Source organism: Vigna umbellata, chromosome 5, assembly GCF_029865625.1.
Source record: "Vigna umbellata cultivar VRB3 chromosome 5, Vumbellata_1.0, whole genome shotgun sequence".
Lineage (NCBI taxonomy): Eukaryota > Viridiplantae > Streptophyta > Magnoliopsida > Fabales > Fabaceae > Vigna > Vigna umbellata.
This window is the reverse complement of record NC_142169.1, coordinates 55,832,451-55,857,992: the sequence shown is the minus strand read 5'-3', so window position 1 is coordinate 55,857,992 and position 25,542 is coordinate 55,832,451. Positions and strand designations below refer to the sequence as shown.

At 32.4% G+C, this 25,542-nt stretch overlaps 1 protein-coding gene and 1 long non-coding RNA gene across 5 annotated transcripts; both read left to right on the top strand.

The window, feature by feature from the left end:
* The first annotated feature begins 1,215 nt into the window (after positions 1 to 1,215).
* VLN1 (villin-like 1) lies at positions 1,216 to 14,466 on the top strand. Of its 4 annotated transcripts, none has more exons than XM_047301503.2 (23): positions 1,216 to 1,366; positions 2,779 to 2,884; positions 3,338 to 3,437; positions 3,685 to 3,753; positions 4,689 to 4,922; positions 5,217 to 5,394; positions 5,473 to 5,599; positions 5,830 to 5,995; positions 6,466 to 6,616; positions 6,712 to 6,797; positions 6,891 to 7,046; positions 9,677 to 9,745; positions 9,970 to 10,038; positions 10,124 to 10,261; positions 10,413 to 10,541; positions 10,707 to 10,854; positions 10,990 to 11,003; positions 11,350 to 11,490; positions 11,961 to 12,086; positions 12,721 to 12,783; positions 12,873 to 13,071; positions 13,684 to 13,862; positions 13,968 to 14,466. In XM_047301503.2, the coding sequence occupies exons 2-23, from the start codon at positions 2,829 to 2,831 to the stop codon at positions 14,079 to 14,081; spliced, it is 2,712 nt and encodes a 903-aa protein (XP_047157459.1). In that variant the 5' UTR covers positions 1,216 to 1,366; positions 2,779 to 2,828; the 3' UTR covers positions 14,082 to 14,466. The 4 variants fall into 4 exon arrangements, with proteins under 4 accessions (XP_047157459.1, XP_047157458.1, XP_047157460.1 ...); XM_047301502.2 differs by lacking the exon at positions 1,216 to 1,366 and adding an exon at positions 1,437 to 1,609; XM_047301504.2 differs by lacking the exon at positions 1,216 to 1,366 and adding an exon at positions 1,640 to 1,774.
* A 597-nt stretch (positions 14,467 to 15,063) lies between these two features.
* Positions 15,064 to 18,414, top strand: LOC148198666 (uncharacterized). The gene is made up of 3 exons (XR_015779901.1): positions 15,064 to 16,336; positions 17,196 to 17,338; positions 18,139 to 18,414. It is a non-coding gene; the product is annotated as an uncharacterized LOC148198666 (long non-coding RNA).
* Positions 18,415 to 25,542: the final 7,128 nt, after the last annotated feature.

Genomic DNA, 25,542 nt, shown 5'->3' with positions numbered 1-25,542 from the left:
AAAATATCTAATCAACAATGTTTAGTCAAAAAGAATTTTAAAGAAAAATTACTTTCCCCTTTTTAAACACCTTATCCAATTTCTAAACACACAGTTAATGACATTGTTTGACCAAGATGTAAGAAGCAAAATAATTCGAAGAAATAAACTAAATTAAAGAGATCTTTGAAGTACTTATCTATTTATTTTTAATTAAATATCCAACTTTCCGATTTATTCACAAAATCCCTACATCGATGAATTAATTACAAAGAAATCATAAGCCTATCAACTTAACTGTAAGTTTTAAAATACAAACTTTTATTTAATTTTTTTATAATAATTCAATACAATTTGTATAATTCAGCCGCATAGCAACGAGAAATTTTCTATAGTATCTTAACTTTATTTAAGAATTTTAATGCTGTTATAAATAAACAATTACTCCTTCTCTGTTCAAGTTCATTTATTTCTTGCTCAAATATAGTAATTCTATCAAAATCTTTAGAAATTTGTTAAAAAAAGTTATTTTCAATTAAACTAATTGAAGTCTCCATTCTTTAATATCCACAAATTTACTAGTCATACTTTAAAAACATGAAAAATTAATCACCCCTTTTTAAAAGTATAAAAAATAAATCTGCCCATCTTCTAAAATTTAAAGAACAAAGTGATTAATAAAAAATGTCAAACAGATCGAATACATCTAGCCTCTACTTCTTCAAGTTTGACTCAAACTAAAAATGCATCTGTTTTATTTTATTAATCAAAATAATTTTGATATCCTTTTTACTTTTTAAGTTTCATTTTAATCATGTAAAATTTTAATTTTAATATTTGAAAACCATCTATTAGACCAATTTAATCCTTCCACTAAATTGAAGACACATATCAGTTAAAACTGTCACTGTTTCTGTCAAAAACTGGTGAAAAGACTGATTTGGTTTTAACAGAACCACCATAACGAACAAAGTAATTCATTTTAAATCTAAAAGGTTAAAACAAAATCTAAAATATAAATAAGACAATAAAAGTTATATTTTATTTGTTATCATGTATAGGAAAAAAGAAAAGAATATGTTACACAAACAAAGAGACAGAGACACTGAAAATATATATGTATAGGTGTGAATATATACCATCCTATGTCAGAGAGGTCTGTCAGAACTTTCAAGAGAGTGTTGAAAGTCACATTTGAGTTTGGAAATCTCTCTCTATGATTATGGTTTCCATTGCAATGTTTCTCACTGTCTAGGTAACACCAGAAGGCGTAAAACAGACACCACACCACATCACACTTCATCATCATCACCCTCTTTCCATCAACCACACTGCAAAGTGCACAACTAGAAAGCCACTCTTGTGGGCCCCATATACAAGCTGGACGGTAAAGATAACCATGCTTTTCAATTTTTTGTTTTTGTTTTTGCTTTATCTCAAGTCTCTTTCTCCACCAAACGCTGTTTTCATCATTCCAATGCCATTTTACCACCCTCCAATATAAAGACTTCATTTTGTTTGTCTTCGGCCTTGGCTTTTCAAATGGGAATATCCAAGTTTTGTTCTTTCCCTGTCTGTTCAACCATCACCATCACTTGGTGGTAGCTCCTGAATCTGCTGTTGAATCGAGGTGTGTGCGGACTATGATCTACCCTGCTGGTCAAATGAGTCTTGTCTGCTCTTTGAATGTTCACGCTTTGTGTTTGATTGCAGTGGATCATCTTTTTTCTCTCCCTTTTTAGCATTGTTATCGTCTTTTGACTTTGTTTTGCCCAAGGAATGAACGGCCTTTATGGTTGGTTCTTGTTTGCTCTTTGAATTTGTTCATGCTTTGTGCTTGTTTGCTGTAGATCATCTTTTTTCTCTCCCTTTTTCTTGCATTTTTATTGCCTTTTTGACTTTGTTTTCCCAAAGGAATGAATGGACTTGCGGCGGCTGGTTGATTGATGCTTGGTGTATTTGTTTCCGAGGCTTAAATATGAGATGAGGACTTTGGGGTAGGATCGGTTCTGGGTATTGTTGACTGATATAGATTCGTTTCGGTGCAGTCTGAGAGTTGTGTTGATTTTGGGAATTGTGTGTTGGGTTAGTTTCATCAAATATTTTCTGAAATTTGATGCGTTTTGTTTAGTATTTAGTTTAGATTTCTTGCTAGTGTCGACTTTCCTAAGTTATCAAGTTGATTACCTGAATGACTTTTTTCTTTTAAATTCTTGATGTCTTGGTGGAAATTTAATTTATTTACCTTCATCATTGTTACTTGACCAGAAAAATGACAGAGGTTAGACCTATAGGCATTGCAGAAACAGAATATGAATGCTTTTAAAGTCTGATACACATTTTCCTTTTGAATGTTTCATAACCAAAATAATTAGAACTTTGAGTGATGCTTTTTTTTCTGTAATTACATGAAGAAAAGACAATAAATTTAGTGATAACAGCTGTCATTCATTGGTTTATTTATTCAATAGAATTAAATTCTTAAATTAACTTTCTAGCATTATGGTTGAGTAATCAGTAGTCATGTAACTGTCATCGTTGCATAAGTTCTTTAAGTGAAATCTTAGCTGTTTTAAATTAATTGCACAATGGTAGCATCTCTTTGCTTACCATGATTATTTGTTTATTATAGCATTGCTTCTGGACTATAGATACAGTTATAATATAAAGTCATTAATGTGTTGCCACCTTAACCCTTACTAGATAAGTATTAATATATGCTCGGGAAAGAGCAATCCTATTGTTAACATATATATCTCAGGATCTGAGGACTAACGTATTTTAAATCCTGGATTGCAGAATAATCTAGTGTTGGGGTTTTTGGCTGGAGTATTATAGCCACAGACTCAATGCCTATTGCCACTAAAGAAATGGATTCTGCATTCCAAACGGCAGGAGCAAACCCGTATCCTTACAACAATTTTCTTTTCAATTGTTCATAATTTGTGTTAGTCTGTTGAACAGGAAGTAGTTAGTTTTTTGTGTTCAGTTTTTTCTTTCATGCCAGGAAAAATAGAATTGGTATTAATTTCTGATGACAAAGGCGCCAAAACATAGCTGGTTTAAACTAGCATTAACCATGTCAATTGCAAAGGGTTTCCTCAGGCACTGGTGAATGTCTTATTTATTGATTATGTAGAAAAAGGAAATATAAAATGATAGCAGAGAAGATTCCTGCATTGTAATCGTGCTACATTTTAAAAATAGTTGGGAAGCACATAAAATTCTTCACCTGGATGCTTATCCCTTGACTTTTATTCTAGTTCTACTAGATTTGTGTTTCAGCTGTAAACTTAACTTTTAAATGTATCAGTTTCTCGTTCAAGTTTCTGTTTTATACTTAGCTTAATGTTCTTAGAGGATTAGAAATTTGGTGTATTGAGAACCAGCAGTTGGTTTCGGTGTCAAAGTCAAGTCATGGAAAATTCTATACCGGAAGTGCATACTTAGTCTTGAATGTAAGATATTGCTCACCTTTTGAATGCATGAAGAATTTGCTTCCTATATCTCATTTAAATCCAAAATTTCAAAGATTCTCTTCATCATCTCTTCTGAGTTTCGATATCCCCTTTTGATGTCTTAACATAATGATGTTAAGACACCTTCACGATAATGATGTCATAACAGTTCCTTGTCAGTATGAGCATAATTTTCACCTAAATTCTTTAAATTGATGCAGACATTTTTATGTGTTTTTTGAAACAGGCCGTCTTTCCGAAAATTGGACCTCCTCATTATGACATACATTATTGGCTGGGAAGTGAAGCAAAGAAGGTTTATATCCTTTCTTTTTTAGTTGTCTTGCTTGTAGTGATAATGTTACTGTTATTTTTCGGCTGGTAAATATTTTTAGGCTGTATATGTGCCCTTAGTTTTTTTCCCTCAAATAGTTCCTTGTTCTTTTTACTCACATGATGGTGTGGTCCTCCATTTTCCTATAAACATTTATTGTCATGTTTCTCATAATGTTTACTGTAATCAATTGTTATATAATCTGAGACGAGAGTGAAACTGTATAGAAATGTATTTTTATGATTTTATCCCATTTAGGGAATGTGAAACTGTATTTTTATGATTTTATCCCAACCTAGCAATCTACATGTTCTTTCCACATGCTCTACCGGGCTATGTGAGCTCTCTATGCTCTTTGTCAAGCTTCTTTTGGGAATAATCTGATTCACTTTTCTTGTATTTTTCATTTAATAAAAAACATTACAATTTATAGTATATAATTTGACTTTTCATCTCCAAGCCTTAAACCTACTATCAAGACACAATTATTACCTATTAACCAATACAATAATCTTCTGACCCTTGTATTCCAAAACAGACAAAACTCCTAAACAAATTAATTACCCATAAAACAACCCATTTAATTTTATTTCACTTAAGTTTACCTAACATAATTTACAGTACCAAGATTTCCTCAATAAAACTTGCTTTAGGTGTAATTTCTGTTTATCTAACAGCAAAACAAAGACTATGGGTTTCTATTTGTTTATCCAATATTTGCTTGGTGATTTAGATCAGGTTAAATAGATCAAAGAAGGTAATGAATATTTTGTAACAAATATCTATTCACAACACAACATTTGATTTTAATACATTAAACAGTGAACGTAGTTTTTAAATGTGTATGAATGCTGCAGTACTAATTGTGAATACATAGCATGATCAGCATTGTTTCACAGTCAATAAAGTTTTGACAGGTAGATTCAAGCTTGGCATCAGAAAAGGCACTTGAGCTGGATGCAGCATTAGGATCGTGTAGTGTTCAATACAGGGAAATTCAAGGCCAAGAATCGCAGAAGTTTCTATCATACTTCAGGCCTTGTCTTATACCCATTGAAGGAGTGTTTACTTCGAAACAGGGGAGTTTGAATGGTGAATATCAAGTCCACCTGTATACTTGCAAGGGAGATTATGTTGTTCATGTGAAGGAAGTGAGTTGTTTATGAAATTTGATAATTAACTGCTACTGTATAATTTCTAGTTTTTTGTTGTTGTTGACTGTGATTTCTATGAGGGGATGAAGCAATGATTAATGACTTTAGATGAGATAATATTAATATCAATGACGATCTGTGCTGGGGTTATACATGTTAGTTTCAGACAGCATAGCTCTCAGTTCCATTTTCTTTTCTTGCTTACAGACTTTCAATTGTTTTGAGTTATTATATTACTATAGCCTGTCTCAAACGCACTTATATAAATATATATATATATATATTCATTAGGTGCCTTTTATGAGGACATCGTTGAATCATGAAGATGTATTCATCCTTGACACGGCCTTAAAAATCTTCCTCTTCAGTGGGTGCAACTCTACCATTCAAGAAAGAGCTAAAGCTTTGGAGGTTGTTCAGTATATCAAGGAGAATAAACATGGTGGAAAGTGCGAAGTGGCAACTATAGGTTACACAACTTTTTTACTGCTTATTCCCGTTTTCTGAGGGAAAGATGTTGCAATCATAATTTTACTATTTGCTGTAGAGGATGGAAAATTTGTTGGTGATTCCGATGTGGGTGAATTCTGGAGTTTATTTGGTGGTTACGCTCCCATTCCTCGAGAACAGCCTCCTGTGCAAGAATCTGAGGCTCCTCCTCTAAAGCTATTTTGGTGAGGTTTATAAACCTATTTGCATAATGTTTGTGTGCATGCATCAAGGCACGTGTTGCCGAATCATACTTGTCAAGATTATTTCTACGTAAAACATACAAGTTTAATTAACTTATTCAATTAAGGGCATCACAGTTTATTGACTAACCTAAATTACTTTATTAGTTGGTTAACTTCAAGAAATTTGTAACTCTTTGCTAAAGAGGGGTTGCTTTTTCACATCTCAACAGGATAAATTTACAGGGAAAACTTTGTGAGAGTGGAACTAATGTATTCAGCAAAGAAATGCTTGAGACAGACAAGTGTTATATGTTGGACTGTGATAGTGAGATTTTTGTCTGGATGGGAAGGCAGACTTTATTGACTGAAAGAAGAACAGCCACCAGAGCTATAGAAGTAAGACTCTCTTGAGTTTATTTTGTTTCATGGAAACTGTAAATATGCCAGCTTTCCAGTCTGTATGTTTTACCATTATCTTATGGTAAAAAAAGAGTTAGGATTAGTTTATTGATGTCAAACTTTCACTTATAAACTCAATCCCACTCACAATCCACTCCCTTGTTGACTGCAGTTCATCCCTGGCACTCACTTGATGTTCACCTTTGTTCTGAAACTTATCTTACTAAAGAAATATATATTATTGGGTAGTTTTCTTCATTCAAAGTTACTTTTATACTATTTTCCTTGGAGTCAAAATTATTTATAATTTTTAATGATAAGATAAACGCCACCTAATTCTTTGTAACTGTAATGGTAGGACAGTTGAGTTACACTGAGTTACACTAATTCATGTTGTCAATTGTACTTTTCCATAAGCATTGTATTGAGGGCATTTCCTATGCTCACTATTATGTCCATTTTAATAGGATTTTGTCAGAAATGAAGGCAGATCAAGCAAGACTCATTTGACATTTTTGTCAGAAGGATTGGAAAGTACCATCTTTCGGTCATACTTTACTAATTGGCCTAAAACAGTGGAGCTTAGGCTTTATGAGGAAGGCAAAGAAAAAGTGGCAGGTTTAGTATCTTATACACACTACTCGTGTTTAAGAAGTTTACAGTTAGTGTGTACTCTATTGTTCTTTTCTTTACGTTTGTTTTTTCTGCCTCAGCCATATTCAAGCACCAGGGTTATGAGGTGAAAGAACTTCCTGAAGAAGACAACGAACCATCTATAGATTGTAGTGGCACAATAAAAGTATCTTCTTGCTCAAAACCTATATATTTCTCCGTTTCCAGTGATCATGTTCTCTTTTTCCTGTGTTGTCCTTACTGAATACTGCAATATCAGGTTTGGCGGGTGGATGGTGATGAATTGTCCCTTCTTTCAGTAACTGAATTGACAAAGCTTTACAGTGGAGATTGCTATATTGTACAGTATACATTTCCAGGAAATGGAAGAGATGAGACACTATTTTATGCTTGGATTGGCTCCAAAAGTGTAATGGTAGGAGTTAGATATATTAGATTATTAGATATCTTATCTTGATATTTTTTTAATCTTCAGTTACTTTATTATTATTCTTTATTTGTATTTGAGGTTAGCCCATATTTCTTTTATTATATATACGGTATCCTACGTGTATTTTCTATACAAGGGAGATTAATCTCAAACCTACTTTTCACCATGTTCAACATGAATCTTGAGCCTAAGTCTGTTTTTAGAAAAAATTTCGTTGCCTCTACCATTGCAACTGTTGCCACCACCAGAGCCGCCCTCAACCTCTCTATAGTTCCAATTCAAACCGGCGACCGCTCTGAGTCTGATCTTCCAATTGCCCTTCGAAAAGTTATCCATTCTACTCGAAATCCCTCTCTACATTATAGTGCTTTGAGTTATCATAGATTATCTTCACCTTTTTATACTTACCTTTCGTCTGTCTTCTATGACCATTTAAAAATTTGTCAGTGATGCCTTAGCCCATCCTGATTGGCATTAGGCCATGCTAGATGAACTAAGTGTTCTTCAGACTAGTGGAACATAGGAGTTTGTCCCATTATCGTCCGAGAAATCTGTTGTTGATTGCAGGTGGGTTTTTTCTATCAAAGTTGGTCTTGATGGTACTATTGATCGCTTCAAAGCTCGTCTTGTGGCCAAAAGGTTACACACAAATTTTTGGGTTGGATTATGATGATCTCCAGTGGCAAAGATGACTTTTGTTCGTTTATTTATAGCCATGACTACTCTTGTACAATGACCTCTTTATCAATTGGATGTTAAAAAATGCATTCTTCAATGGAGATTTGCAAGAAGTGATTTATATGGAACAACGATTTGTTGCTTAGGGGGAGTCTTCTAGGTTGGTAGGTGGTCTTCGCAAATCCTTATATGGGCTAAAATAGTCTCCTAGGGCCTAGTTTGGAAAATTTAGCAACGTTGTTCAACAATTTGGTATGACTCGATGTGAGGCAGATCATTTAGTCTTTTATTGTCAGTCGAGTGTTAGATGTGTCTACTTGATAGTATATGTTGACGACATCATTCTTACAGGTAGTCTCAAATTTAGAAGGAATATAATTCTTTCTTATTCAATTAAGAGGTTATTAACCCTTATATAAATACATAAGTCTGCAGCATATTTTAGGAAACATGGACTGCTAATTCTAAGGGATAGATCCCTGTGATTACGGGATCAATCAAACATAAATGAACCTAATAGAGGCAGCACATAACTGTTACAAAAAATACAGCACATCAAATATAAAACTTCCTAAAATACACCATGCCGATCTCTATCACGCCAATCACGGTTTCTGACAGGTAGTGACAACCATGACACCTCTTAGATGAAATAACATTTTTGTCACCATTTTTAGGCTAAAGATCTTGGCAAACTCAATATTTCTTAGGTATTGAGGTGGTACAATCGAACGATCATATTTTTATATCTCAAAGGAAGTATGCATTGAATATTTTAGAGGAAACTAGGTTGATGAATTCAAAATTTGTTGACACGCCATGGATCCTAATACTAAACTTCTACCAAATCAGGGGGAGACTATGTCAGATCTCGAGCAATATAGAAAACTAGTTGGAAAATTAAATCATCTTACAGTTACTCGTGTTGACATTTTCTTTACAATTAGTATGGTAATCCAATTTCTTAATTCCCCATGTGAAGATCATTGGAATGTAGTCATCTATAAATTAAAGTACATTAGAGGAGCTCTTGGAAAAAGGTTGTTATATGGTTCCAATAACCATACAAGAGTTGTTTGTTATTCAAATGTTGATTGAGCAGGATCTTCTTCTGATAGAAGGTCTACATCCAAATATTGTGTCTCTATTGATGGTAACTTGATCTCTTGGAAAAACAAGAAACAAAGTGTTGTGGCAAGATCTAGTGTAGAATCAAAATATAAAGCTATGATCTGAGCCACTTGTGAGTTTGTTTGGATTAAACAATTGCTTAGAGAGTTACGATTTGGAGATGTCACTCAAATGACACTTACATGTGACAATCAGGCTGCTCTTCATATTAGTTCTAATCATGTCTTTCATGAGAGGACCAAACACATTGACATTTACTGTGATTTCATTCGAAGGAAGATTGTATTTTGAGACATCAAAACTGAATTCGTTATTTCAAGTGATCAGTTAATAGATATTTTCACTAAGTCTTTTAAGGATACAAAAAATTGATTATATTTGTAACAAACTTGATACATACGATTTGTATGTACTATCTTGAGGGAGAGTGTTAGATATATTACATTATTAGATATCTTATCTTTATCTTTAGTTACTTTGTTATTATTCTTTATTTATATTTTGGATTTAGTTCATATTTCTTTTATTATAAATACATTATCCTATGTGTATTTTCTACACAAGGAAGATTAATCTCAAACCTATTTTTCACTATGTTCAACAGTAGACACTAGTCAAGGTTTTCTGTCTTCCATTAGGTAGTTTTTTCAATGTGTCTAAAATACTCGATATGTCTTCCATGTAGTACTCAGTTCTTCAACTTCTGTAACAATGATAAACTTTTAATCTCATTTTTTGAAATAGGCTTGGTTGTTGTCAATAATCCTTACCCAAACTGACCTTTAGTTCTATGATTTTTCCTGCAGGAGGATAAAACAGCTGTCATTTCCCACATGAGTACCATGGCTGATTCAATCAGAACTAATCCAGTTATGGTTAGTGCTGTTCTTCCTATGCCAACTCTTATACTAGGTTGATCGAATATGTGCAATGATGAAATTATACTCTTGGGAAATATGTGTACAATTTTTATCTTCACAATAGGTGCTAGCTACTTTTTGCTACATTCTGCAAAATTGAGCACATTCGTGTAAAAGACATAACTTTCCTGCATATAAGTCTGCCTAATATATTCAATTTAAATCACATGTCTGTTCAGGCTCAAATCCATGAGGGTAAAGAACCAGCTCAGTTTTTCTCAATACTTCACAGACTAGTTGTATTCAAGGTATGTGCTCCAAATCAAATTTTCAAGTTGTGTTAATATTAAAAAATGTCACATGCTCCAAATTCTTCATTTTTGTTCTTGTAAGGGGGGAAACAGTTCAGGGTATAGAAACTTTATTGAAGAAAAAGGTATGGTGGATGACACTTACAATGAAAACCTGGTTGCTTTGTTTCGAGTACAAGGTACAAGTCTAGATAATATGCAGGCCATCCAAGTTGATCAAGTAAGTTTCTATTAATTTGACTTTTTATCCATAGTGGAGTCCTTTTTTTTTATCTTTATTATATCTTTTCTCTAATTACCAAAGTGTACACAAAGGCTTTGAGCAAAGCTATTGGCCAGTAAGTGTTGACTATGTACTAAAATTGTTATAGGTTTCAACCTCCCTGAATTCATCCTATTGCTACATTCTGCAAAATGAAGGATCTATCTATACTTGGATTGGGAGTCTGTCTTCTGCTAGAGACCATAATCTTCTTGATAGACTGGTGGAGCTACTTAATGTACGTCATTGCAATTGATATTTGGTGCTAGAATATTTTTCTATGTGAAAGTCACTAAAAGGAAACATTTAGCAACAAGTTTTTCATTTGAATTTATATTAAACTACAAGACAATATAGTTCTTGTTATGGTGTTAACTCATTATTTCTTGATGCAAACCTGCAGACAAAATGGCTACCTGTTTCTGTGAGGGAAGGGAATGAACCTGATGTTTTCTGGGAAGTTCTTGGTGGAAAGGCAGAGTATCCAAAAGGCAAAGAAATTCAAGGATTCATAGATGATCCACATTTATTTGCATTAAAAATAACAAAAGGTAAGAAAAACACCTTCTTAAGAAGAGTAATCTAGATCTCACTTGGTTTAGAACTATCCTGGGTGAAATGACAGGGAAACCATGTCTAATTGATGGTTATGTTTCTCACGCTGATTTCTTGGAATTTCAACTCAGGAGGAGACTTCAGGGTATGCTACTTCTACAATTTGAAACTGTTTGTGCCACCTGTAATAAATAGTTACTTGAATAACTAATACATTATTCTATTAACTCAATAATAGAATATTATTTCTGATGAAGACTGAGATAAGAAGCACCATAACTAGCATTTCTAATAAGCATTTAGATTATCAGCACTGGGATTGAAATGCCTATATATAACATCAACTAGAATTAAAGCCTCTTTTTTTTCCATTAGTTCTATGAACTTTATAATATGGCCTTTTCTTGTCAAATTTTTCTTTTGCTCACATACACATATGTATAATGTATTATTTTAACGTGATTAATTGTAGCCTTCATGTAATATTTCAGGTGAAAGAGATATACAATTATACACAGGATGATTTAATTACTGAAGATGTTTTGTTGCTTGATTGTCAAAGAGAGATTTATGTTTGGGTTGGCTTGCATTCGGCTGTGAAATCAAAACAAGAAGCTCTTAGTCTTGGCCAGGTACCTACTTGCGATGCTTTTCCACTAATTGTCAAGCATGCAATTAAATCAATTTTTTATTTTACTTATATATGGTCTTCACATAGCCACTCACATGTTGAATTCCCACCATTAACATCTGTTATTATTACTTTGTACTTTGTTCTTCCACATTGTTTTCCTGCACACGTGGACCTCTGCCATAGCCACTATATAACTTTTTGCCAATGAATCCAAGTTATTAATGAAAAAGACCTCTATATACTATACAAGGAAGTAATTGTTTATGCATCTAATTCATAAAGAGCCAAGTTTGGTAGTTGTTTCTCGATTATTCATTATTCACTAACTATTTGACAATCTCGTTCTAGGAACTAATTCTTATTTGTCAATACAATGAATCATGAGAGCAAAGTCTGCAATTTTAATGTAATACAGGCTTCCTCTTTGCTGCAATATGTTTATCTTACATTGGAAACTGTTATGAGCAGAAATTTCTGGAAATGGATGTCCTTGCTGAAGGCCTATCCCTTGACATCCCTATTTATATTGTAACAGAAGGTTATGAGCCACCATTTTTCACTTGTTTCTTTTCATGGGATCATTCAAGAGAAAATGTAAGTGTTCTCCCTTCAAAATCATAACTATTGATCATCATACTATAACGACTAATTTTAAGAACTCCTCATTGGTATAGTGGAGACTTGGTGCGATCCCTTGGCCCCACTTTCCCAAAAATAAAGATCGATTGCCGAACTCCCTGATGTTGTTATACATATAAATGTGGTGTAATTTATTTTTATTTGTTGGTTTACTCAGATTATTTTGTGATGCACTTTTCAATTCTTGTATATGTAAATACTAATGCTTTCTTGTGCATGCCTGTTAGGCAGATTTTAAATTTAGGTAATATGTCTGTTTGTGTGTATGAATATGTATACAAGTTGATGAAATTGTAAATTTAATTGTGTATCTATTAAAAGAATTTGATGTGTAGTAAAGGAGGAAGATTGAAATTTGGCATGAGATGTGGAAATTTGTTTGTTTATTTATGCTTTGTTGAAAATATTTTTCATATACAATTTAGTTTTTCACCATTGTACCTTGGTCATGAGTTTGAATCCAGAAGTTCTCTTTGCATATGTAACACTTTTGTTTTTTTATCTGGTGTTTGAAGGCGACACCTTTTTGGTTTACACCTGGATTATATTGTCACCAATCTTATCAAGTATTCTGAATGAATTGTTGCAGATTGTTGGCAACTCATTTGAGAGAAAGCTTGCAATTCTGAAAGGAAAAGCAAAAAGTGTAGAAGTAGGTGACTATTTCATAACATCAATTTGAGAAGGTTTTCAGCTTGGGATCATTGCTTTTGTCTTCCTAATGTTTTCCAAATTATCCAGGGACATATTAGAAACCCATTAAAAGCAACCTCCTGGGACTCTACTCCTCCTAATGGTCACAGAAGCTTTTCTACTTTCTCCAATGGGCGTGGAAGAAGTAGTTCCCCTTTACCTAGCCGTGCAGGTGATAGGCTTCTTTCTAGCTCTACTCCTGTTGTCAAGAAGCTCTTTGAAGGCTCTCCTACCAATGACAGTGCTGGTAATAACAATCGTTCTCATCAATTTTTGATGTGAAATTGTTTAGTTGAACAGTTAGTCTATTTGTGAATGAGTTAGTTCTCTTTGGAGCTATCTACTCCAAATTTGGTATATATATATATATTGATAAAGAGAATTCTTTGTAAGAATTTTAAAATAGTTATTTTAATATATACATCTTAATAAATAGTAGGTTGAGACATACATCTCAAACGGGGGACTAGACATTAGTTCGATAACGGATGAAATAATAGATCTAATAAACAATAAATTTTGCTAATCCATAACTCTCATACCATGTTAAATAATAGATCCAACAAACAACAAATTTCACTAAAATAAGCTCTAGGACATGACTTTCATATCATGTTAAGAAGTGGACTTTAAGCTTAACTCAATTCTACAAAATAAGCTTTTAAGGTGAAGTTTGCACCCATTTATATACCGTAAAATTATTTTATCTTTAGATGATGTAAGATCTCCGCCAAGTAATTATTCTTAGGTGTTCTGTAAAGAATCATTAGTGGTACGCAAAATCGATTGAGTTATAAAGTATTGGCTAAAGTGATTCTTTTTCTTCCTTTACCTGTTATCTTTGTTTTTGTTTTCCTAGAAAAACCAACGCCACAGACTGAGTCTCCAGCCACAGAACTAAGCTCATCTAACGAGTCTGCAAGTTTCACTCAAAAGGATAGAAATTTGGATGGTGAGAATTTGCCTACATACCCCTACGAACGCCTGAGAGTAGTTTCTGCTAATCCAGTAACTGGCATTGATTTGACAAAAAGAGAGGTACTTTCTAAACTAATTCAATCAGTTTTGTCACCATCTTTTACCTTTTTCTTGCTTTTTCTATACTCTGAAAACTGACTGGAATCTACATTTTGTGATGAACAGGTGTATCTATCCAATGAAGAGTTTCGTGAGAAGTTTGGAATGCCAAAATCTGCTTTTTCTAAGCTTCCTAGATGGAAACAAAACAAACTGAAGATGTCACTGGATCTGTTTTAGAGCAAGGTGACTGTGTTTTTGTGGCACTATATTACAACATTTTAGGATGATACAAATTTTATCTCGTGAGTGCATTGAGAGTTTGAGGTTGAGTTTGCGAAATACGTCTCATATAGTATTCTTCACCAACTTTCTACATATTTATTCCTTCATTTTATCTCACAATGTTCTGTTTTGAAGATGGTGTTTTTGGGGCATACATGTGGAAATATGTAATGTTTTTTTGCTTGAAGAGAAAATGTTGTATAGTATTTTTAGTACCGAATGTTCAAACAAACTTGGATAGGGTTTGATTGAATATCTATGATCTATGGACTAAGGTTTCTTGCCCTTGAACACAAGTGCTAAATAGTTTATTGCATGAATTTCTATTATTGATGTTTCATTAATATATTATATATATTTTCACTTAATTGTATAACAAAAGTTATGTGCAACCCGTATTTTATGATTGAATTTTGGGCACGTTTGACTGACTACCAGTTTCTCCTACAAATTATAATATTGATTGATAAAAATGATTCTTGGATCCCACACCCAAGTGGTTTAGGATTTAAGTCATTCAGATATAGTATATAAAGGTTAGATAAAACACTAACATCGGACTCAATAATTCTCTATCTTAAACTAATTTAGGTTTTTCTTTCAGGCATCTCCCTAAATTTTAAAATAATTATTTGTTATTTGTAAAAGTAAAAGTAATCATTTTTGTCATTTGTAAAAAAAGTAAAAGTGACTTTTGGATTATTTATTTTGAAAATCTTTCGGATAAAACTTTTTAATTTTTTTATGACATTTTTTTTAAAATAAACTTTTCATACATATGAAATATGTTTTAGAATAAATTTTCTACAATAAATCTTTTAAAACGCATATTATAGCTTTTAGAACGATTTTTTTTTAATGAGTTTAGAACACATAAAATATTTATGGCCATTTATTCCTGCACTTCAGCTTTCTTTCTATTGCACTCCGTAAATTCTAATATTTCGATTAAAATATATTAAGAACCTTAAATATATTTTTCCCTTATCTCTTCCTTCTTTGGCTGTAACTTGCAGCTCCTCCAACAATTCTTTGCTTGTTGTTATGGTCCACTCAATACCATGCTCTTCTCTTTTAAAATATTCTAGACACGGTTTTATTGGTGATCCAACGAAGGTGCAGAGAAAGGGTCTGTGTTGGTTGATGAAAAAGAAGAAATTGGAGAAGAAGAGTGAAAAAGAAGAAACTGTTCCATCGTGGTTAATCCAGAAGGCTAAGTGGGGTGGTAATTATCCAGCGCACATGATGAAATACAAAAGTTTTAGGTGGGAAGTCAAAGAGAAAAAGAGGAAGGCACTAAGGAAAATGTTTATCAGTGATGGAGAGAAATAATGGAGGGAAAAAAAAGTATATCTACTGCACTAAAAATGAAAGAATGTGAATTAAAGGATAAAGTATTGATAGAGTTTGGCTTGGGAGAATTAAAAGGATAATCAATAAACACCTATTTTAATTGAATACTGGATTTAACCATCCCAATTCGAGATCCGGTAATACATTCTATTATGGAATTGTTTCTAGATGGATGCGAGTGTCAGCGTAGTCAGGGTTTTCATTTGCAGAAGGTTTTCATTTGGAGAAATTATGGCTCTTTGATTTTTTTAAGGATAAATTGGAGATTCATTGATGTTCAGAGTTAATCTAGATATTGGTTATTATATTTAAGTAGCGTATGAATGAAATGGTTAGAAATTGATTGTAAGCAGGGGTTTAGTGTTCTAACGCATATATTTAAGATTTTTTTTTTTTTTACATTGTTTGAAACTGATTATAGCTAGAATAAGATGACTATAATACTAGATGACATGTTGGTGTTGCTATCTGTTTGTAGTAGAACGATCTTGTCTGAATGAACCCTTAAACTTTGAAACGGCTTTGAAAACTATCATAGACCTTTTGGGTATAGATTGTATGAGGGCTACATTTAATTTTAGGTAATGTTGTGGTCCCTACATAAGATTGAGTTGGCTGAGAGATGTATATAACAACTGTTGTGAGAATTAATAACGAGAGTATGTCACATAGGCCTATTTGTTTCATCATGCACAACTTTTGCAAATAAGAACATCTCATACTTGATACTTTTTAGACATCTGCAGTGTGACAGATATGCTTGGGAAATTGTTGCATCTGCCCACTTGTATGAACAACTTGGAGATGCTAGCTTTGCTGAGACAAAACAATTTGTTGGATATCTGACTCTTTTATAGGTACACATGTATTTTGCACTTGTTTTATTATTGAAATACATTTGTACTTTTTTTTGTAGAGTTGAATATATGAACACTTTTCTGGTATGAGAAGGAAATGGTTGTTGACTAGTTCTGATGAGATTAGACATCGGGCCACATGTTTTGTAATAGGAAGGCAAATTTCCAGCCTACATGAGGTCAAGACACAATTAGATAGTCTAATAATAGACTCTCATTTCTTACTCAAGGACCTTCCCTTGAACTCTTGAACTTAGAAACTCTTTGTGAATCACTTGAGAATCTAGTATTCTTTTTAGGCTTGAGAAACTTAGTGTCTGCGGAGCTGGTGAAGTGTTGTTGTGGTGACAAAAGAAAAGTTGGTTCATCCTTAATGTGTTTTAGGAGGTGTTCTGAAGAAGGCGTCATCCTTTGTTTGTTGAAGGAAGTGATCATCCCTTGGTGTGTCTGAGGGAAATGTGTTTCATCTCTTGAGCGTTAAAAGAGTTGTATTCTAAACCTTGCAAATTTTATCTGTGTGATTGTAGTTTGTATTGATTTTATGATTAGTAGATAATTAATATTGTTTTGAGATTAGCAATTGGACGTAGGATTGGTAAGATCATAACCAGTATAAAATCATCTGTGCAAATTTCTCTCTACCTTACTTTTTTACTTTGTTTCTATTATCTGCTAAGTAAGTTTGATTAAGAGAAAATTAGGCACATGTTTTTGTAAGAAACCAATTCACCCCCCCTGGTTATTTGTCTGCGCAATGATTATGCTACAGCCGCTTTGACAATCAATATGTAATCAAATAATGTTTATGTATTTATGTTATGAAACAATGCTAATTAATTTGTTGTTGTCATCATTGTAGGGCACTATCAAACGTGTTTTGACCATATTACAGAGGATGATTGATTGTCGTGAGGTGAGTGAGGACATTGTAACCTAAGACCAAACTAACAAAGCATTACAGATAGCTCGTGAGGCGTCCAAAGAACATGCCCTCAACAATAGGTGAGGTCGCAATGTATGCGATAAACATTCATCTACATCTAGCTTGCAGCGTGTTTGTTCAATGATTTATTTATCTATATTGATTTACATGTATTATTAGTGTTTTTATTATGTCTTATGTTGTTTTGAACTTTGAAGTAATGTATGCTTATATTTAACTTGTTTATATAATACAAATATCAATATTTCTATAAGTCCACATAAGTATTATTCACGTCCATCAACTCTACAAATGTTTGCATCTTACTAACATAAAAAGATGAGAATGCATGAGCTTCGTTGTAACAATGGGTAGATGATATGATATCTACCATCAATGAAGAACAACCTTCTTGTTAGTGAACTTGTAAAGATAAAATTAGTAAATGAAAATGATTTTATACTGATACAAAATACTAATCACTTTACATGCACAAAATGATAATCATGAACATGTCCTATATTTATTAGTTAATATTGTCTTATATTAGAAGGTGGTATAGTATGTAGTGGGAAGATCGTAATATTTTGAACCGATGACATACAGTCTAAGATGACATTATATCGACTAGAAATAGCATAGTTTATGTCTTGTATAGTCACTGACTTCTCCACGTTTTAGCCTGTAATTAATAAAACAAATTGTTATGAAAGAAAAATGAAGACATAATAAGTAAAGTGTAAAGTATAACAACACATACCACCCCTGATTGTGAGTTGACTAACAAAGATTTTCTTAGTTCTTTTAGTCGATCCTAGCTTTCCATTAATATTGAATATTCATCACCCACTAACTAAGTTCTTTAAATAAATCATGTTAGATAAGGAGCCATGACTTTTCCCCATCCCAACAAAGTAGCAATGCATTCTACACCTACAATGATCATCAACAACATCGACAATGTAAAGGTGACAAGTCGGATGTAATTTATCTAACATAGGCATTCACCTTTGTTGCATATATCCAAATCTAACATTCGCCTTTTCCTTGTACTGGATGTCTTTCTTTCCTGAAGAAGTATCATATTTGGAATTGAAGACATCTACATTTTTGAAATATGAAGGTTCAAGCTTTGTAGACCTTTAAGATTGGTGAACTTCGGTCTTTTATGTACTCTTTTTTTTTACTTTATGCAATGGAGAAACTATTAATGTCATAGCAAGACAAGCAATTTCAAGTAACTTGTGTTTGATTGTCATCTTTCCTGTAATGATCACTTTTTTGAAACAATTCAACTCTAGATTAATTTTCTTTTGAATGTAACTCTGCGTATGATTTATTTGATGAAATATCTGAAAATTTCAATTTAGTTCACATGATATAAATTTCAATTGACGGAATCACCCCAAGTTCATATTAAGTTAATTCACAAGTACATGATAGATCATATGTTTGCCTTAAAACACAACCACAACGTCCACTATCAAATGCAATATGCTTGATTCGATCAAACTCCTCAGTAAGATATTCAAGACATGTTTTGAAAAATCCTACCAATCTTCTAAACCTTTTATGCTTAAAAGTGTCACTTATCAAATTAAGACTTTTTTCAAATGATGTTTTTATTTCATTATGTTACAAGACCATCACGTTGTGAATTGTATCCCAACATCAGCAAAAGTCTCCTATGTTGCTTCCCAATACCTTTTTGAGATTTTAGTGAATAGACTCAACTATGATACAAATGAAATCAACAATATCCTAGAACATCTAACCAAACCAGTTAAATAAAAACATATACAAACATACTTGTTTGATGTTGTGTTTTCTAAATGTATTACTTTATTTGTCCATGCCTACACAAAGTATTTCTTATAAGGAATGATCCATGAGACATTGACATATTCAAAAAATAAAGGCCATGAATTACAAACATGATGAAAACGATCAACACAATCACTAAAGGTTGATGTATGTTCACAATCCATGACATTTTCTCATGCTTAATATCCCATGCCTCAACAAAATTGACCAACATGTTGCACTTGTTGTAAGACCCTTGAAACTTGTTGTAATTAAGATACTAGATATTTTTGAAATAAAAAAAAAAAAATTTATGTATAAATGCTACAGTAAAATGCTACAGTAAAATACGTATAGTGCTACAGTAAAATATGTACAGTGCTATAGTAAAAATACCTCGTGAATCATGTGTTGCTACAGTACTGCTACAGGAAAAATGTAGTACAAGCTACAGTACCGCTACAGTGAATAGTAGTACAGCTACAGTACTGCTACAGTAATTGTAGTACAGCTACAGTACTGCTACAGTAACCCCTAACTTCAACTATAAATAGGAGTGAGAAATGAAGTTTTAAGAGAGGAGAGTGAAATTGAGTAAGACTTTTGTCAAAAATAAGGAGATATTAGGAATAGAATCTGATTTGTAGAGAAGGTAGCGAGAGCTTCTGAAGAAGTGCTCTTCATTCAGAAAGGAGGGAGAATCAGGTAAGGGGAGCTAACCTTGAGCATTTCGTTTCGTATTATCTTGAGTCTTGAATATGCAATATTTTGCTTTTGTCTGATTTTAAATTTTGAATATGAAGTATTTTGTTTCTGCATGACCTTGAAATTTGAATGAGAACATGCTTTTGTGTTTAGATCCAAGAGTGATAGTTGTAAAATGTGATGTTGATTATGTTATGTCATTTGTATATTATTAGTTGTTTATTTTGTATTTTTGGATGGATTAGAAGTTGCCTAACCGGCTCTGCCAGATTCAACTTCTTGTTTCCCCAAAGCTTTTGTTGTTTCTTATATCTTTATTTTTGGAAGGACGAGAAGTTGTCTAACCGGCTCTGTCAGATTCAACTTCTTGTTTCCCCATACCTTTTATTTCTTATTTATATTGTATTTTTGGAAGGATGAGAAGTTGTCTAACCAGCTCTGCCATATTCAACTTCTTGTTTCCCCAGAAATTTTATTGTTTTATCTATTTTTTTATTGCATCTTTCTGGAAGGATGAGAAGTTGTCTAACCGGCTCTGCCAGATTCAACTTCTTGTTTCCCCAGAATTTTTATATTAGTATTATTTTGATGGTAAGGGAAGCTAATTATTTTTGTATGAATTTATTTTATAAAAATATATGCATATGAATGTTGAACTGGTATGCTCTTGTGAAACTATTTTATGACTTTTATTATATTGGGTGTTATAACTGAAACTGTGAAATTGTACATGTTGTGATGTGATGAATTTAATCTGTTTTGAATGAGTTTGTTGGATGAAATTGATCTTGTTGGAAGGTCTGGAGTAAGGGTTCTGTAATAGCTTGTATATGGGTATTAAATAGATGTACAGATATTGTTTGAGGTTGCTGTGAGAGGAAGTGAAAATATTAAAATTTGGCATTTCAGATTTAGAGCATAAGAGAACAGGGTAGATAATTTAAAAAAAAATCAATTGTTAATTATTGAGGGCCCTTCTTTGTTGGTAGGATAGAGGAACCTTAAAAACCTGAGTTGGCACATCCCTGATCATAGAGCAGCCCTGGCCTGGTCCAATCAGTTGTGACTAGTCATATGTGCTGGCGTCGAAGGTGAGTTTGATGCGTTCAGACATCTGGGTCCTCTCCGGTGACCAATTGGGGTAAAGAAAGATCTCTACTAGGATGAAAATAAAATAAAACAAGTTGATTGTAGATGCATAAAGTTATCATGGTAAAAACTTCATATATATTTCATTTATCGTTACATTGAGCCCATACTTTAATATGTAGTTCCTAAGATATGTTGATGTATTTTGGCTGATCTATGATCTTTGATTGGTGAAAATATGTTGAGTTATACTCGTTATGGGCAAAATGAGTTTATAATATGAAGTATGATATCTGGTAATATGTTTAATTTATTGACACCAAAACGGGTTATTGTGAATTTATGATTAAAGAATGAACATGATTGAGTTAGGTGGATAAGAGGGTATGAATTGTTGATTTTATGAAATGTTGGAGTGGATATAAGAAATCATTACTTATGAAATGATGTTTACTACTAGGAGTAGTATGTTCGAATTATACCATGAGAGCTTGATATGAGTGAAGTAACACCCGAGGTTTTATGAAAGCAGGCAGAAAGTGGTCTGACCATAAAGCTTTGACATAAACATATGATTCGTAAGTTTTATAGAAGCAGGCAGAGAGAGGTCTGACCATAAGGCTTCAGAAAGTAAGACATAGTATACAGGTAAGGCTTAAGGAAGCAGGCAGAGAGCGGTCTGACCATAAGGCTTCGTGAGTAAGCATGGTATACTTGTAAGGTTTATGAAAATGAGAAAGAGGATTTTGAAGAAGTTAAAAAAAAATGGATTAATGACATCGGGATAATGGTATTTATAAATTGCGGAAATACATGCTTGAAACATTTATATTATAAGTAAGTTTAATGATTGTATGATATGGTTGGCTTACCCTTATTTGTTTGTGCTATGATCATATAACTCATGTTATATGTGAGCAGATAATGTTGCAGATGCGGTTGAAAAAACTTAGAGATGATGAGAGAGATGCGGGGAAAAACTTTCAGGGATTTTTGTAAAAAAAAAAAGAATAAATTTGCATTGGAAAAATATGTTGTGTAAGACTTATAAGTTTAATTTCAAATTTATGTTAAGTGGTGAAGACTATAATGTTTAAAGTTTGTAAGTTTGGAATTGTACTTTAAAAGAATTGAAATAAAGTCTGATTGTTTATATCAGATATCAAATTAATTTAGTCTTTACTATTAGTAATACCCTTTTATTATATTTGGGTGTTACACTTGTATTGCACATTTTTCTGAATGTGGAAGCGACATAGGAGATAGTAACATTCAGGAAATACAGTGTCAATGACATTTGTCAAAGTTAGGTCTCTATCGCTAACAATGACTTATGGACCACCCTCAAATGTCATAAATAATCATCTTAGCCTTTCCAAAGTCCAAGTAAAATTATTTTGTCATTCACTTGATAAGAATACAAAGGTAGTTGAGAAAATCAACCCTGTTGATGTGACCACTGTGACACCCGGGCACTGACGCCGGTGCAAAAGGCACGATGTGCAAGGGGCACAGACAAGGAGCGGCTCCTGCCAGGCTTCCAGTGGAAGGGACACATGGATGAATCGAACATACATCGGAATGAGAGGGATCTAGAGACTGTGTAGGTATGGGACTATACAGTTGAAGGATAGCTTAAAGGGATTGATTTGGCTACTCATATCACCAAATGCATTTGCTTTTCGGTAGCCTAACTCATAAGAACTCCATGGTTAAGGGCTCTTAGCCTAGAGTAATTTAGGGATGGGTGACCTTCTGGGAAGTTTTCCCGGAAAGTGTGCGAGTGAGGTTTGAGGACAAAGCACATTGGAAAGCCTCGTGGTGATATGTGGGGACGTTATAACCACAATTATCTCAAGTAAAGGCGACTGATATTTGTAGGTTTTGTAATTCAGTTCTCAAACCTCTCAATGATCGTTTATAAGTGTATCTTACATTATATATTTGTTTGATTTTTGTCACATTACACTCATTATTTTATTTGAGAGTAGGCTTCAGTTGACTCTTAGTCATATCAATAAACAACGAATATTTAGTGAATTTTAACCTTTCAACTAAAGTTTGTGACAAATCATTATTATGATATCCACACATTACCTTCAATACCCACCATCTCCATTAGAAATTGGTTTGCCTCTCAATTTAAAAGGACATGCATTTTCTTGTGTCGGATATACTAGGTTGAGCATTAGATTTGTATTTCTTATACTTTTCATCCTTTCACATCCTGACAATACATACGTCTTTTTCTCATATGGACCATTAGCTTTATGAGATCTTATAATGACAATAATAAAACCAATATCAAAAGTAATCCCTAAATCAACTCATCATGTATGGAAATATCTGATCACTTAAAGTTACTTGCATAATTTCTCTAGCACATTTTATTTATTAAAGAAGATAAATATGACATAAAAATAAAATTTACTTGTGATCCCATTAAACTTAAAGGAAAATCTTTCATTTAAATATGAAGAGTCTTTCGTTTAAATATGAAGAGTCTAACCATCTACAATATGACATCAACATAAAATACCTCACTTGTTCAATAATAATAACTAAAAAGGAGATCAATAAATTTATAAAAACAAACATACAAAATAATTTTTTTAAATAAAATAAAAACAATAAACAAAACAAACAAAATAAATTTTAAAAATAAAATAAAAACAGTATTGGATTTCGGTATCTAGAATAATACTTAAACTAATTTTGAAATCTGGAATAATTTAACTAAATTTCGAAATCTGATAGTATCCATAATTGGATTTTTAAATCTAGTAGTATTCTTAACCGGATTTTTAAATCTGGTAGAATCTTTAATCGAATTTTCTGGTCAAATCTTTTACACTTCAATTTTAAAATTTGGTAAGTTTCTAAACTAAATTTCAAATCTATTGAGTTACTTACCAACTTTTGAAATTGATGCATTATAAAATTTGATAAGTTACTTAATCAAATTTGAAAAATTCAATATCTCTATATCAAACTTTGAAATTCGAGTGTCTTTTTCAATCAAATTTTGAAATGAGTTGATTATTGAAATTTTTTTCTTACGACTTTTTAAAATCAGATGACTACTTTTTACAAATTATATTTATAAATTCAATATATGCAAAATATAATAAAAATAAATACCGAATCTCTTTTATGCACACTGAAAAATTCAAAAAACAATTCTATAGGTGAAGAATAATGAAATAAATCGTACCTTTATGTTTTAAACAAATGAAGATGAATAAAGAAACGCATAAAAACATCGTTGAAAGAAGAAAAAAAAAAGCTGAAGTGGAAGAAAAAAATTGTAGTTGGAATTGCTTCTAAAAGTTAAACAGTAATTACTATTTATCTAATTAATTTAATATTTTATATATATAAAGGTATTGGAGTACAAGAAGAAAAATTAGAAGCTCAGAAAGAAAGCCCCTTATTTTTTTTTTCCTTTTATTTTCCAAAAAAAAAACTGCAGTGATAGCAATAAAAACAGCTGTGGTAACAACAGTTACGTATTAAAAAGGAATAATTTAGTTTATGGAATGTAGTTAATAATAATGTGTGCAAAAAGCAAAAGTCTTTATTCCATTTTTAGAGGTACAAATGGAACTATAGACTCAGTTACACAAGTAGCTGAAAAGTTAAAGAAATAAAAAATTATTACCAAATTCAAAGAAATGAAGAATAAAATACGTTTTTGACTTCTAATAAATATAGGATTTTATTTTGGTCTCTAATATCTTTTCTATTCCTAAAGCATTATCTAAAAAACTTTATTTAACTGTTCTGAACCTTATTAAAAAGCGAAAAGATTAAAGAATTTTATTTCTGATTAAGATTAAATTTAATCATTTATTAGAGACAAAAATATATATATTTTGTGGGTGAGGGAAGGATTCAACGATTTGAAATTTAAAAGAACAATTTAACAAAAATTACTAAAATATAATTATATTTTTATATTACAAAAAATATTTTAGTTAAAAATATTGTAAGAATACACTTGTTTTACATGTAACTAATTAATATGTCCCTTATTAAAGTAGCATATCAGTTCTATTTTCATTTTTAAAGGTTGACATAAAAGTTCTATGAACATGTATCATTAGAATCCAAATAGAGTTATACAATTATGGTAAAATTATGTAAAACCAGTAAAAAATGTATTACTCTAAGAAAACGGACATTGAAATATAAATCCTTTTTAAAAATCAAACCTCTAATTATGACTGTTTTAGATATTCCTGATTTCCTGGTAAGAACTGGAAGCCACGTGATGAAAGACGTATAACTTGCACCTACGTTTCTTCCTTTTCGTGAGTTTCCAACCGCTCTTGTAGAACATCAACCTTTTTCCTTACGACCGCTTCCAATCAAAGCTCACACGTGTCTTCCTTCTTACCGTTCCGAAACTATCTCATCACTCATCCCATAATGCTCCGTTTTGTTATCCCAACGCAAAATGGCAAATAAATCTAAGTATCTAACCCACCATCACTCCATGTGACTCATTGTTTCCTTCGCTTTCACTGCTCACTTTTTTGTCAACTTCAATTGGAGACAAAAGAAAAATCTAAACTTGCATGATATTTTCTTCCTTCTATTCACTCATTCAATCACTCCAAAGCCTTTCTCTATCTCCTTCTCTTTCCATGTAAAGGGTCTCACTCTCACTTATGGTATCATTCAG